At 49.9% G+C, this 15731-nt stretch overlaps 1 protein-coding gene across 1 annotated transcript; it reads right to left on the bottom strand.

Moving 5' to 3' along the window:
- Positions 1-4805: 4805 nt before the first annotated feature.
- Positions 4806-8487, bottom strand: LOC129694012 (galactosylceramide sulfotransferase-like). Its single transcript, XM_055630739.1, has 3 exons — positions 8464-8487; positions 7266-7385; positions 4806-6750 (listed from the first exon to the last, which is right to left on the bottom strand). Exons 2-3 carry the CDS (start codon positions 7376-7378, stop codon positions 5613-5615), a joined length of 1251 nt encoding a protein of 416 aa, XP_055486714.1. The 5' UTR covers positions 7379-7385; positions 8464-8487; the 3' UTR covers positions 4806-5612.
- Positions 8488-15731: the final 7244 nt, after the last annotated feature.

The following is a 15731-nucleotide window of genomic DNA, read 5'->3' as shown; positions in this document are numbered from 1 at the left end:
GAATTTCTCCCAGTCCTCTGGTAGGCTGCTTTTTCTGGCTAATTTGTACGCTTCATCTTTTGTTTTGATACTATCCCTGATTTCCCTTCTTATCCACGAATGCACTACCTTCCCTGATTTTTGTTTTTTGCCAAACTGGGATGAACAATTGTTGTAGTTCATCCATGCAGTCTTTAAATGCCTTCCATTGCATATCCACCGTCAACCCATTAAGAATCAATCGCCAGTCTATCTTGGCCAATTCACGTCTCATACCCTCAAAGTTATCTTTCTTTAAGTTCAGGACTGTTGTTTCTGAATTAACGATGTCACTCTCCATCCTAATGAAGAACTCAACCATATTATGGTCACTCTTGCCATGGGGCCAAGCACAACAAGACTGCTAACTAACCCTTCCTCATTACTCAATACCCAGTAATGCACCCTTGCCAATTTGATTCACCCAATCTATATGTAGATTGAAGTCACCCATTATAACTGTTTTACCTTTGTTGCACGCATTTCTAATTTCCTGTTTGATGCCATCCCCAACTCCACTACTACTGTTAGGTGGCCTGTGCACAACTCCTACTAGCGTTTTCTGCCCCTTAGTGTTTCGCAGCTCTACCCATATCGATTCCACATCCTCCAAGCTAATGTCCTTCCTTTTTATTGCGTTAATCTGCTCTCTAACCAGCAATGCTACCCCACCTCCTTTCCCTTTCTGTCTATCCCTCCTGAATATTGAATATCCTTGGATGTTCAGCTCCCAGCCTTGGTCACCCTGGAGCCATGTCTCCGTGATCCCAACTATATCATAGTTATTAATAGCTATCTGCACATTCAACTCATCCACCTTATTACGAATGCTCCTTGCATTGAGACACAAAGCCTTCAGGCTTGTTTTTACAACACTCTTACCCCTTTACTATTATGCTGAAAAGTGGCCCTTTTTGATTTTTGCCCTGGTTTTGTCTGCCTGCCACTTTTACTTTTCACCTTGCTACCTACCTATTGCTTCTACCCTAATTTTACACCCCTCTGTCTCATTTAAGAAACCCTTTCCCTTTAACTCCATCCTCCACTATCCCATTCGACACCCCACCCCCCTTATTCAGTTTAAAACCACCCGTGTAGCAGTGGCAAACCTGCCTGCCAGAATGCTGGTCCCACACCTATGTTTTGGTGGATGGATAATGTTCCCAGCAGAATTGGTTAGAAGTGTGGTTCAGGATCTTTAAAATCTTAGGCAATTGCGACACGGAAGGCGGTAATTTAGTCCATCATGCCCACACCCACCAAAATGGGGTTTAGGTTAATCTTTCTTCCAGCTCTTAGTCATCTGCAGGTTATGGGTATCCCAGTGCTCGTCTGGGTACAGTCTGTTATCAGGATTTCTGCTTCCAGAAAGCAAGTTTCAGATTCCTACAGTCATTGCATGGAATCAGTTTTTTCTCCATTCCCCTCTTATCCTTTTCTTCATGAACTAAAACGTGTGCTGGGTTCTTACTAGCCTCTCTGGTGAGGGAAATAGATCCTGACTGTGTATCCTGTCTAGACCTCTTATACCTATTTATCTCATTAATTCCCCCCTATTTCCTGCGTTCTTGTCTAGTCAGTTTTCAGTTTTATTTATAATTCTCCAGCCCTGACTGCTACCTCTTAAAGCTTGACTGTACCCATGGTTGGATCATTTGTCAGCGAGGAAATTGTGGATCTAACATTGGTCATGGTCTACATGAGAACTAACAATGTTGGGTGAATTTAGAATTAAGTTCTGCTGAGAGACTTTGAGGATTAGGGGTTCATAATAAACCACAAGATCTCAAGGGTAAGAACTTCAGGATTCTTACCTTAAGATGCCATGCATGGAGCTAAATGAATGTCCTCATTCTTCAGGGAACGGGGGTTCCCCTCCTCCACCATAAATGAGGCTCGCACCACGGTCTCTTCCATACCCCGTAACACTGCTCTCTCTCCCCATCCTCCCCACTCGCAACAAGGGCCGAGTCCCCCTAGTCCTCACCTTTCACCCCACTAGCCGTCACATAGAACAAGTAATCCTCCGTCAGTTTCACCACCTCCAACGTGACCCCACCACTCACCACATCTTCCCATCTCCCCCCCATGTCTGCCTTCCGCAAAGACCGCTCCGTCCATAACTCCCTTGTCAGTTCTTCCCTTACGTCCCATACCACCCCCTCCCCGGGCACTTTCCGTTGCAACCGCAAGAGATGCAACACTTGTCGCTTTACCTCCCCCTTCGACTCCATTCAATGACCCAAGCAATCGTTCCAGGTGTGACAGAGGTTCACCAGCATCTCCTCCAACCTCATCTATTGCATCCGCTGCTCTAGATGTCAGCTGATCTACATTGGTGAGACCAAAAGTAGACATGGCAATCGGTCTGCCGAACACCTCCGCTCGGTCCGCATTAACCAACCTGACCTCCCGGTGGCTCAGCACTTCAACTCCCCCTCCCATTCCATATCCGACCTCTCTGTCCTGGGTCTCCTCCATGGCCAGAGCGAGCAGCACCAGAAATTGGAGGAACAGCACCTCATATTCCGCTTGGGGAGTCTGCACCCTGCTGGCATGAACATTGAATTCTCCCAATTTTGTTAGCCCTTGCTGTCTCCTCCCCTTCCTCTGCCCTCACGCTGTCTCCTCCCATCCCCCAGCCCTTGGGCTCCTCCTCCTTTTTCCTTTCTTCTCCCCGCCCCCCCCCCCCCCCCCCCCATCAGTCTGAAGAAGGGTTTCGGCCCGAAACGTTGCCTATTTCCTTCGCTCCATAGATGCTGCTGCACCCGCTGAGTTTCTCCAGCATTTTTGTGTACCTCCTATATAACTCAAAACACTGACACCCATGCAAGAGAATGAAAATTGTTCCACCAAGATGGGCTCGAATTTAACTGGCTGAGATCTCAACAAATTGCAGGACTATTGTTGTGTATTGAGGTTCAAAATAGGTAAGGGGGGGGGGGGGGGGGGGGGGCAGGAATGGTGGTGTTTGTGAATAGGATCATAGATTAAATGGGAAGAATTCCCGTGAAACGCAGTAGATATTAGGGTGGTGGAAGTGGGTATATTGAGACAGGTAAGGCATAGAATTTAACAGTTATCTAAGGTAGCAGTTGAAGAGTAATATTGTACCCGCAAACAGATTCATTAATAGGAAAAATGGAGAAGTGTTAAAATCAAGAGTGTTGTTTCTGAATGTATGATGCACAAAAAATAAATTACTGACGTAAATGGAATTGGGTTTCACCTTTTAGCTATTCCATAGTTGCATTATGAATTAAATATTCCAAGGTACATGACATTTAGAAAGGAGCGATGAAATAGAAAAAAGACAACAGGTAACTGAAAATAAAAAAGTGATGTAAAAAGTGCCAGCAGCCTCCACCTACAGCCCGGTATCTTTTTGTTTTTTTGTTTATTTTGTAATGTTAAAAGTGTATTTTTTTTGTGTTTTTTGGTGTTTTTATGTGGGGGAAGAGGGCACGGTGCGGGGGATACCGTCCTTCAGCCGCTTCCTGGTGAGGACGCGACTATTATTCGAGTCGCGTCCTCCCCCCCCCCACAGCGGCCTACCTACCTGGATTGGCGCGGCCTTTCCTGCCGGGATCGACCGGAGCTCCAGCAGCGGCGGGACAGCGCTGGAACATCGCGGGGCTGGCGATGCCTTACCGGGGGTCGCCATCTGGAGTCCGGAGTGCTGGACTTGCTGCACCGACATCCTGGAGCTGCGGTTTGCAGAGCTCCCAACGCGGGCGGCGCTGATGGACAGCGCGGGGTCCTGTGACTCTGCCCAGCTCGGCCTGTGGACTCAGGAGCGGCAGACTCCGGCAGCGGGAGGCGGCTGATCAGAAGGTCCGGGCCGCTGAGGAGGAGGCTGCTCACCGTCGGGGTTCGGCGTCGGCGTTCCACCAGCCCGGCGTGAGGGCCTGAACATCGGGCCGCCCGGGGCGGCGACTGCAGGTGCTCGGAAGGCCCCGACTACGGATGGACACGGAGGGGAGGCTGGCTGGACTATGGTGCCTTCCTCACCTGGGTGCCATTTATGTTATGTTGTGTTGTGGACTTTTTGTGTTTGTGCTTTTGTTAAATTTTTAATTCAATTTCAATTTTATTTTTTTTAATATGTTTTATTATTTATTTATTATTTATTTTTATTATTTTTCTTGTGATTTTTTTTTTTTTTTAACGATACTGCTGTACGGGAAATTCATTTCGTTGTCTCAAAGTGAGGCAACGACAATAAAATTTGAATACAAGAATACAAGAATACAATAAATAGAAATGATCGTGGGCAAGAAAATATGAAGACAGAAGGAACTGGAGATTCTGGAACCTTGAGCTACAAAGAAAGTGCTGGCAGAACTCAGCGGGTCAGGCAGTATCTGTGGAGGAAATGGACAAACGACGTTTTGGGTTGGGACCCTTCTTTAGACTGAAGGAGTAGGGGTGTGAAAGCTGGAAACGAGAGGTGGGGTTAGGACAAAGCCTGGCAAGTGATAGGTGGATAAGGTAGGAGGGCTGATTGGCAGAGGGGTGGAATAAGTGACAAAGACTGGAGGTGAAAAAGAGACAAAAGGGTATCAGATGAGGAAAGAAGAGGAAATGTAGAACCAGAGTGTGGGATGCGGGTGGAAGGAGACTGTGGGGAGGAGAATGAGGAGGGGTAAAAAGGAAATTATGTTCTTGGAGCTGGGAGTTGAGCGTATGAGGAGGGGAAAGGAACATGGCAACTTGAGTGGTGGTAGAAAATACAAACCTGCATGAAATAATAAAGTACAAAAATCCATTGAAAATAATCAAATTCCAACTTTTTCTTTTATTTCAGAAACAGCAGTTTTCAGTCCTTCACACTTCCAGCATTTTTTTACCACTTTCCTCCTCCTCTACCTACTTACAGTCCCTACAAATCCATCATCTGTAGTTATCATGCCTCACCACTCTCCTCTGGTGGGGTCCCGGGAGTTTAAAGCAGGAGCGGGGAACAGGATCCCAATGAGATCAAAGGAAGTGGGAACAGGGTTCTGGTGAGTTTAAATGGAGTGTTGGAAGCAGGATCCCGGTGAATTTAAAGGGACCGCAGGAAAGTGAGCCCTGTCAAATATCGGAGGAAAGACTGTTAATGCTGGGAGATTCAAGGAAGATGGCTACAGCTCTAATGACAATCACAAGCTCTACAACTCCAAAGATGGGATGTAATTGTGACCCCAGTCAAACATCAATGAACAGGCTTTTGGAGGAAGGGGGGAGAGAGGGATGCCTAAGAATTATTTAACCCCATAAAGTCCCTTGCTTACTCCTCCCCAACCCCATCTCTGAGGGTAGACACTGATCAACTTCCAGAAACAAAGATGCCAACTATAAACAAATCATTTTCGGTGTGGAGTTAGGGTGCCGGAGTTTTCAAAGGGTGGAAGATAGCAGGGGGAGAAGAGGAGGGAGCTCAGCCCCCCCTCTCCCCAGTCTATCACAAGGAGGACAGGGAGAGGCTCTTCAGCCCCCACTTTCAGGCCTGTCACTCTCCGGCCTACTCCTGTTCCCATGGCAACAAGGCCTGGGAAGTAGGCCGAGGAGGTCCAAACACCTAGCTTCAACCCCTCCTTCCTCCCTCCACTCTACCATCCCAGAATCCCTCGCAGGATGGACCAGGCCTTGACACGCCAGAGATTTGCACCCAGTTTGGACATGTACTGCATTTCAGGGGTCAGCATGGACCGGCAGATGTCCTGGTAGACCTCCTCCAAGCCAGGCCTGAGGTTGTAGCCCATGATGGTGCCCGCACCTCCGGCCGGCTGCCAGGGCCTCAGAGAGGGATCCCTCACCAGCCCTGCCTTAACCGGACCTCCTCCATCCAGGCAGGCCTCCCCCATCATGGCGTTGGCCCTGCGTAGCTCTGCCACCTCCCACGCCATCCGCCAACGCCCGAATATGTCGACCTTGCGCCAGAAAGTACGGTTGAAGTGGGCGTAGAGGAGGGCGTCCAGCTGGTTCCAGGAGAGGGCCAACTTCTCTGCGGCCGGGCTCAAGGCGGGGGGAGTACGGGCGGGATCCCGCATGTTGAGGGGAAAGTACAGCACATCCTCCAGGTCCCAGCACAGGAGGTCCTTCAGAAGCACCAGGGACTCGTCGAAGTACTCGGTCAGCATGACTAGGGAGAAGCTCTCCTCCAGGGATTGAAGGATGCCCGGAATGGCCGGGTGGCTGGGTTCCATGTCCTTGTCCTGGCCCAGGTCGAAGAACTGGAGGTTGCGCAGGTAGTGAGCGTTGAAGGCCTGGGGGTTATAGTAGGCCCGAGGCTTGCGCAGGAAGGCGTCCATCTTGTCTGGGCCGGGCAGGTGCCAGGTCAGGGGGATGCTGGGGCCATAGTAGTGGAAGCTGGACTCGAAGAGGCGGGCGGGGTGCCGGAGCAGGGTGAAGTAGACTCGTTCCAGGGGCAGGAGTCGGCCCGCCTCCTCTGGCTCGAAGCGCATGTGGCTGGCCACCACGTTGAAGCAGGAGATGGCAGGGTTCCCGGCCACGGAGCGGCGGGAGAAGGGGGCAGGGTAGGCGAAGTCGCTACGGCCACCGGAGGGGAAGGCGAAGCTCAGTTTGTTGTGCTCGCCGTAACGGAACAGCATGTTGAGCACCGTGCTGCTGCCCGTCTTGTGCGTTTTGAGGAAGAGGAGGTCCCAGCGGGGGGAGCAAGTGGGGGTGAAGGGGACATCCGACATTGGGGGGGGGCCCAGTCGGGCACAGGAGTTGGGAGGGGAGTCACTGTGGAGAGTGTCAGGTAGAGAGAGGATGGGAGCAAGGGAACAGAGAGTGAGAGAGAGGAGATAGGGGAAAAGAAAAAAAGATATCGTTAGGAAGGAACAGACTCCCTCCCTATCTCTGTAGTCCTCCATGGCCCCTAACCACCTATCTCTCTTTGTCTTTCTCTCCCTAACGACTCCTATCTCTGTAACCCCCTTATGTCCCTCCCTATCTCTGTAGTCCCCACCAGCCCTGCATCTCCCAGCACCCTCTCTGGTCGCTACACCCCTTCCTATTTCTGTAATTCCCTTCGGCCCATGCAGCCCGTCCTATCTCTAAAACCCCTTCTGGCTCCAACACCTCCCTTTCCCTCTAACCCCTTTCAACCTCTACACTTTCCCCAATCTCTGTAAACCCCCTCTGGTCCCTACACCCCTCTCTATCTCCGCAACTCTCTCTGGCTCCTATATCCCTTCCGATCTCTGGTGACCTTCCTGGAGCCCTCCCTATCTCTGTAACCATCGTCTACAACTCACCGAGCATTGTAGAGTGTATACGAGATGATAAACAAGGACATCGCGATTACGACACTCAGTAACCCTCGATGCATTTGCTTCCAACTACGCATGAAGTATTCCCGAAACTGCATCTTCTCCCTGGGGGAGATAGAAAGCAGGGAATTACCTCAGAAAAGTGCCTTGTGAATCCTGTTCAAATTATAATTTTGGGAAAGGACACTGTGCTGGAGTAATTGCAGGTTAGCCAGTATATCTGGAGAATATGGATAGGTGACGTTTCAGGTTGAGACCCTTCTTCAGACTTAATTTCGGGAAGTTGGATTCACGGATGTCGGGATTTTCCGAAAGCCAGACCTGAGGGAAGGATTTTAGGAGGAATTGGATCAGAGGACGAGTTTTTGGGAGAAGTCAGTTCAGAGGTATATTCAGTTAGGAATCCTTGGTTTGGAGGGAGGGATTTTGGGAAGTGTTGGATTGGAGTTGAGATTTCGGAGCATGTCAGATTGGAAGAAGGGATCTCCAGAGATTGGATCGGATGAGGGATTTTGGGAAGTCGGTTCGAACGGAGGGATTTTGGGAAAAGTCGGATCGAACAGAGAGATTTTGGGAAATGTTGGATTGCAGTGTGAGTTTTTAGGAAGTGTCAGATTGGAGGGAAGTATTTTGTTAAATGCAGGATCGCAGAAAGTATTTTATGGGGAACCGGAGCAGAGTTTCCGGAAGCAATGGATTGGAAGGAGGGGTTTCAGGAAATATTGAAATACCGGGAGAGATTTTGAGAGTAACTGGATCAGAGGAATCGGCTTGGGGATAGGGATATCTGGTGGAATTGGCTTGGAAAAAGGAATTTCAGGAAGCAACGGATCAGAAGGGGGATATTTTGGGAAGCTTTTGATTGCACGGAGGGGTTTTGAGAGGAGTTGGATCAGAGGGATTTTGAGAAGAGTCACCTTCGAGGGAGTGATCATAGGGGGAATTGGATGGCAGGAGGAATTTCAGGAGTCGGCGATATGGACGACGGATTTCAGGGAAATTCAGAGAGAGGGGATTTTGGGAAGCATTGGATCAGAGGAGGAATTTCAGGAAATTGGATCGGAAATAGGGATTTTGGAAGTTTCAGATGTGAGGAGGCAGTTCGAAAGAAGTCAAATTGGAGGGAGGTATTTAGGGAAGAGTCGGATCAGAGGAACGATCCTGGGAATTGCCCGAGTCTCACCTGCAAGACTGTGAGCCCACAGCATGTGGCAGGAGCACGGGATCGTGGGTGGGATGATGCAATGTGGGCAGAGCAGTGCATTGTGGGCAGGGGGGGGGGGGGGGGGGTTGTGGGCTAAATCTCTGCAGCCTTGACTACAGGGGAATCAGGGGACAACTTGACAAGGGAGGCATCACAGACACAGGGGCAGACAAGGAAGCACCGTAGCAGCAGGGTGGGGAGGGGAGGGGTGGGGGGAGCGAGGCTGGATGGGACGGCAAGGGGGGAGAGTCAGGGGAGGGTGTGTGGCGGGGGAAGGGGGGACAAGGGCGCCAGGCGGGAGGAGATGCTACTGAGGGAGCATCAGGGAAGCGGGCAGGGTGTGGGGAGTGAGTTGGGGAGGGGTGGGCGAAGAAGATGGCGGGAGAGAGTGGAGGGGGAGCGAGGCAGGAGAGGAAGGGGAGAGAGAGTGGCAGGGAAGGTCAGGGTGGGGAGGGGGAAATGGGATGGGATGGGAAGGGAAGGGAAGGTGTGGAGGAAGCATCAGAAGGAGGGGGGGAGGGGCAGGGAGAGAGGCCCCTGGAGGGTATGGAGAGAGGGCAGGTACGGGATGCTGAGTTGGATGATCAGCCATGATCATATTGAATGGCGGTGCAGGCTCGAAGGGCCGAATGGCCTACTCCTGCACCTATTTTCTATGTTTCTATGTTTCTAAGATGCGAGAGAACTGTGAAGAGGGAGTGCAGGGAGAGGGTGGAACGGGGAGGAGGGAGAGAGATGGGAGGGGAAGGTGAGGAGGGCGAGGACGACAGAGAGATGGGAAGGGGCAGATAGACAGCACGAGGTGTGAGAAATGGCAAGAAGTGAGTGAGGGGGGAGTGAGTGAAGGGGGAGAGGCAATGAGGAAGCACCATGATAAAGACAGTGGCACAGTAGTAGAATTGCCAGAGACCCGGGTTTGATCCTGACTACGGGTGCTGTCTGTACGGAGTTTGCACGTTCTCCTCGTGACGGCGAGGGTTTTCTCCGGGAGCTCTGGTTTCCTCCCACATTCCAAAGATGCACAGGTGAAATTTGGCTTCAGTATAAATGTGTGTAGGATGGTGTAAGTGTGCCGGGATCGCTGGCCAGCGACACCCCGTTGGGCCGAAGGGCCTGTTTCTGTGCTATATCTGGAAACTAAATTAAACAGTGCTGGGGGAGTTCCTTCAGGCAGGCTCCATTCATAATGGCCCCCTCTGGCCCTGCACAGAACTGACATCAGGAGAGGGACAGGAGAAGGCCGTTCTGCCCCTCTTTCTATCCTACCCGCATATTCATTAAACACTGTTAGATCTTCCCCACGACCTCCTCTCTGACAGTTTCCCTCAATATCTCCACTCATCGTCAACAACACCCCTTCTCTTTAACAACCCCCCTGCCCCCACAATTATCCGACCTCCCCCCCCTTCATGAATTCCAGTCATTCACCTCCCTCTGGGGAAGGATTCAGTTTTGAAGACCGCCTCTAGTGTTGAAGACCCCCCTCCCCCTTTATCTCATAATCACTCACCCCTCTATCCAGACACTCCTACCAACAGGAAGGCCTCCCCCCCCCCCCCCCCCCCCCCCCCCCCTCACGGCCCCTCAATGTCTAAAATGTTGACATTAGATTGTTCCCTCGTTCTCCCAAACTCTGAAGGTCGGTGAACCGGCTTCTTCTGTCGCTGGTGGTGGAACAGCCCCCCTCATCCGTGGAATCCATTGATCTCCCAATATCCTCCCAATATCGTTGTGTCCTTCCTAAAATAAGGTGAGCAGAACTGTGCACGGTCAATCTATGTGTCCTGCTGTAATTTGACTTGGTGCATTGTGTGCAGTTCTGGTCTCTACACAACAGGATGGATGTGGTAGCAATAGAGAGAGTGTGGTAGAGACTGGCCATGGTTGTGGACTTTGTTATTCAACAACAGGAGCCCAGAGTGCAGGTACATAGTTCCTTGAAATGGGGCAATGCAGATAGATAGAGTGGGAAAGAAAGTGTGTGGCACACTTGCCTTCATCGGTCATGGTACTGAGTATAGGGGTTGGGTTGTAATGTTACAGCAGTATAAGTTGTTGATGAGACCATATTGTGTGCAATTCTGTTTGCCCAGCACCAGTAAGGATGTGATTAAACTGAAAAGGGTTCAGACAAGATTTGCAAGGGTATTGTTGGGACTGGACAGCTTGAGTTATGAGGAGAGGCTGGATTTTGAATTGTTTTCCCTGGAGCATAGGAGGCCGAGGAATATTCTTGTAAAGGGTTATAACCTCTTGTAGACGTTCCTACAGGAACCTGAGGGGAAACTTTTTGACACACAGGGTGGTGGGTGTATGGACCGAGCTGCTGGAGGAGGTAGTTGAAGCAGGTAGTATCGCAAAGTTTAAGAAACATTTGAACAGGTACATGGATAGGATAGGTTTAGAAGGATATGGGCTAAACACAGGCAGGTCGGACCAGTAAAGATGGGACATGTTGGTTGATGTGAGTGAGTTGGGCCATAGGCCTGTTTCCATACTGTATGACTCAATATATATATATGTGTGTGTGTGTGTGTGTGTGTGTGTGTGTGTGTGTGTGTGTGTGTGTGTGTGTGTGTGTGTGTGTGTGTGTGTGTGTGTGTGTGTGTGTGTGTGTGTGTGTGTGTGTGTGAGTGTGTGTGTGTGTGTGAGAGAGAGTGTGTGTGTGTGTGTGTGTGTGTGTGTGTGTGTGTGTGTGAGTGTGTGTGTGTGTGTGTGTGTGTGTGTGTGTGTGTGTGTGTGTGTGTGTGTGTGTGTGTGTGTCTGTGTGTGTGTGTGTGTGAGAGAGTGTGTGTGTGTGTGTGAGAGAGCGTGTGTGTGTGTGTGTGTGTGTGTGTGTGTGTGTGTGTGTATCAAGTTCAAGTTCAAGTTGACATTTATTGCCACATGCACCAACTAAGGTACAGTAAAACTTGATTTACCATGCAGCCATACAAACAAAAGAGCACAATACACAATAGAATATAACATAAACATCCACCACAGTAAAATCAACATTCTTCACTGTGATGGAAGGCAATAACTTTGCCAGTCCACCTCCTTTGTTCATCCATGGTCGGGTCCATGAACCCTCTGCAGTCGCCGGTACGGATGGCCCGATGTACAGGCCCTCTCGTCGTGATGCTTGAAACTCTGACGTCGGGACGGACGGACACTCCGCGGCTTGGTGGTCCCGAATCGGCCGCTTCCTACCGGAGACCGGGGCTTCACGATGTTATAGGCTGCTGGCCGGAGGTCGGAACACTTCTTCTGGCGACCCCCGGCAATTGCTCACCCGCTCCGCGATGGAAAGTCCACAATGCGCCCGTAGTTAGAAGCTCTGCAGATCGCGGCTTCAGGACGTTGTAGTCGGGCCAGCGATCGGAGCACTTCTTCTGCCGACCCCCGGCAAGGGATCGCCCGGCTACACGATGGAAAGTCAGCTCTGCGCCCGCTGCGGAAGCTCTGGACCCGACTCCGGGAAAGGCCGCAGCAACCCGAGTTGTTAGGCCGCGAGGGAGGTCGAAATGCAACTACGAGAAAAGTCGCATTCCACCGAGGTAATTGTAATTGTAATTGTAAATTGTAATTGTAATTGTAATTGTAATTGTAATTGTAAATCTTTATTGTCATTTCCTGAGTATTCGCATACTCAGAGGAAACAAAAAAACGTTTCTCAACCAGTGTCCATTCAGTTTTCGTTACAAAATAAATAGCAATTAAAATTAAAATACATGTCATGAACAATCTAACCCTCTAATAACATTCAATAACATTCAACAGCCGTTCCGACCGGCAGCGGCACAACAGTGGCTCTGCTGCAGTGTGGGGTGTTTGTGCGCGATACTTGGCAGGGGGGAAAGTTCATTTAACAGTCTTATAGCCTGTGGGAAGAAGCTGAGGAGCATCCTGCTGGTTTTGCAGCTGATGCTCCTGTACCTCTTCCCAGATGGGAGGATGGTGAAAAAGTCATGCGATGGGTGGTAAGGGTCTTTGATGATGGAGATGGCTCTGTTGATGCATCTCTTCTTGTATATGTCCAGCAGGAAGGGGAGTGGAGCACCAATAATCCTGCTTGCGGTCTTCACTATCCTGTCCAGTTGGTGCCGTTCGTACGCCTTGCAGCTCCCGAACCAGGAAGTGATGCCGTATGTCAGTGTGCTCTCGACAGTCCCCCTGTAAAAAGTCCGTAGATGTGTGGTGGGGAGGCCTGCTTTCCGTAGTCTTCGGAGGGGGTGAAGTCGCTGCTGGGCTCTCTTGACCAGAGCCGTGGTGTTGGCCGTGGACGTCAGGTCATCAGACAGGTGTAGTCCTAAGAACTTCATGCTGCTGACCCTTTCCACATCAGCTCCGTCGATGTGCAGAGGTGCATGGTGATGTTTCCCCGCCCTCCTGAAGTCAACCACCATCTCCTTAGTTTTTCCCACGTTAAGAATGAGGTTGTGGGATTTGCACCAACCTGTGAGCAGCTCCACCTCCATCCTGTACGCCGATTCATCGTTGTCACTGATGAGACCCACTACTGTTGTGTCATCAGCGAACTTGCTGATGAAGTTGTTATTGAGTCTGGCAGTACAGTCGTGTGTCAGCAGACTAAACAGAAGGGGGCTTAGGACACAGCCTTGGGGTGAGCCAGTGCTCACGGCTATGGTTTTTGATGTCCTACTGCCCACCCTGACTGTCTGCTGCCGCTGCGACAGGAAGTTCAGGACCCAGCTACATGTGCCAGCATCAACCCCCAACAGCTCCAACTTCTCCACCAGCTGCTGCGGGATGATTGTATTGAAAGCGGAGCTGAAGTCTATGAAGAGGATCCTGGCATAGGTTTTTTCCGATCGAGATGTGACAATACGAGGTTCAGTGTTGTTGAGACTGCGTCCTCTGTGGATCGGTTGGCTCTGTAGGCGAACTGCAGTGGGTCTAGGTCGGCAGGTAGACTATTTTTGATGTGCTGCATAACTAGTCGCTCAAAACACTTCATTACAATGGGTGTTAGGGCCACTGGTCGAAAGTCGTTATGGCAGGCTGGGTTTGGTTTCTTCGGTACAGGGACGATGGTGGCACTCTTAAGACAATTCGGCACTACTGCCTGGCTGAGTGAGATGTTAAAAATGTCTGTGAAGACATCCTTCAGTTGCTCGGCACAGTCTCTTAGAACGCATCCAGGAATGTTGTCCGGCCCTGCAGCTTTGCGTGGATTGACGCTGGCAAAGGCCTTTTTAACTCTGGCTGCGGACAGCCTGAGCGACTGGTCACTGGGAGATGGCAGTAGTGCACGTGTCTGGGTGCTGTTTTTAACCTCAAACCGTGCGTAGAACTCGTTCAGTTCATCTGGTAGGGAGGGGTTGCTTTGGCATATCCGCATCGGGGGGGGCTTGTAGTCAGTGATGGTCTGAAATCCCTGCCACAAGCGACGTGTGTCTTTGTCATTTGCGAAGTGGCTATTAAGTTTTTGTCCGTACAGCCTCTTCGCTTCCCTGATCCCCCGGGATAGGTTACCCCTTGCCAGTTTGTATGCTGCGTTGTCCCCAGATTTGAATGCCGCATTCCGGATTCTCAGTAGGGAACAAACTAGGGAAAAAAAGAGACTAAAAAACAGTTCCCCACAATATATAAATACATATATATACTGAACTTCTTTTTGTTTATTATATTGTTTACAGAGTATTATGTTTGCATATTCTGTTGTACTGTTGCAAGTAAGAATTTAATTGTTCTGTTTGGGTCAATTGACAATAAAATGTTCTTGACACTTGGCTCAAAAACCAGACGGAGTCAAGTGTTTAATCATCATATGCACTGACAACCGAACAATTACATTTATTACATACAGGAGTGTAACAAGCATATAAACACATTGATAATATACAATTAACAAAATCAATAAATTAATGACCACAATACTAGTGCAAAAAAAGCCAAGTCTTAGTGCAGATTAGTGTGGCGTCGTCTTCAACTGCCTGATGGTTGTTGGGAAGAAACCCTGCAATCACAGTTTTCAGTCTTCTGAACCTTCTCCCTAATGGTAGGAGTGAAATGAGAGTGTGGCCGGCGTGGTCACCGTCTTTTCTCCCGCAAGGTAGGAGATTCCAAAAATTGAGGGCACAGGTTTAAGCTGAGAGGGGAGAGATTTAATGGGAACGGAGGGACAAACTTTGTGCAGAGGGTCATGGGCATGTGGAACAAGCTGTTAGAGAAAGTAGCAGAAGCAAGTACTATTACAACAAAAAAAACATTTGAACAGGTACATGAATAGCAAAGATTTGGAGGGATGTGGGTCAAATGCAGACTGAAAGGCACCTCAATTGGCTTGCATGAGTTGGCCCAAAGGGCCTGTTTCCATGCTGTATAACAATTTATCCCTTCTGGACTGACTCCAATGCCAGTGTCCTTCCTTAAATAGGACGAGCTGCACTGTGCATGGGACCCTAAGAGTGGACTCACCAACATGCTGTCCACCTGTAACTAAACCTACATATTCTTACATCTTAACCTCTTTGCAATGAAGGACAATGTACGCTCTCCCTTCCCAACTAGCGGCTGCCCTTCCTGCTAACGCTTGGTGTTTCAAGCACCAGAGCTGCTCTGTTCCTCTGCGCTCTCCTCTACTGTAGGAGGGGGGTGGTATGACTAAGTTCCAAGCTATGGCGGAACAGACCTGCCCTTTCCAGAAGGTGGTGATAATGTAGTGGGTGGCCCTACTCCTGGCTGAATCCTCTCCATTGTGGGAGTGTGGGGATCACCGGCCTGGTGAGATCAGTGACAGTGCATCAGTCTTCATGGAGAGGACTTGTTGTGTGGTTGCTGCAAGAGTGCCTGTGGGTGTGAGAGAGTATGTGACAGTGTGCTAGTGCAAGAGCGTGTATTTGTAAGAGAGAGTGTATGTGTGTGTGTGTGAAAGCACGTGTGAAAGTGTATGTGCATGAATGTGAATGTCTGTGTGAGTCTGTACGTGTGTATCTGTGAAACTATGCATGTGAATGGGTGTGGGTGTGAGTATGCCTGTGTGTGTATGTCAACTCCAGTAGCGTTTATTGTCATACAAGTACAGTGCGGTACAAATACAATGCCATTGTTGCTTGCAACAGCATCGCAGGTTCATAGACGCAATTAACGCACAAATGTCTAATGTTAATGACTTTAGTCTTCTGCACCTCCTGCTCGATGGTAGCAGGGGGAAGAGAGCATGGCCTGGGTGGTGGGGATCCTTGATGATGAATGCTGCCTCAAGCGGATGTTTTCAATGGTGGGAAAGACTATGTGTCCAT

The sequence above is a fragment of the Leucoraja erinacea genome, chromosome 3, assembly GCF_028641065.1.
Source record: "Leucoraja erinacea ecotype New England chromosome 3, Leri_hhj_1, whole genome shotgun sequence".
Classification (NCBI taxonomy): Eukaryota; Metazoa; Chordata; class Chondrichthyes; order Rajiformes; family Rajidae; genus Leucoraja; species Leucoraja erinaceus.
Note: the sequence above shows the minus strand (reverse complement) of the source record. Positions and strands in the feature narration are given on the sequence as shown.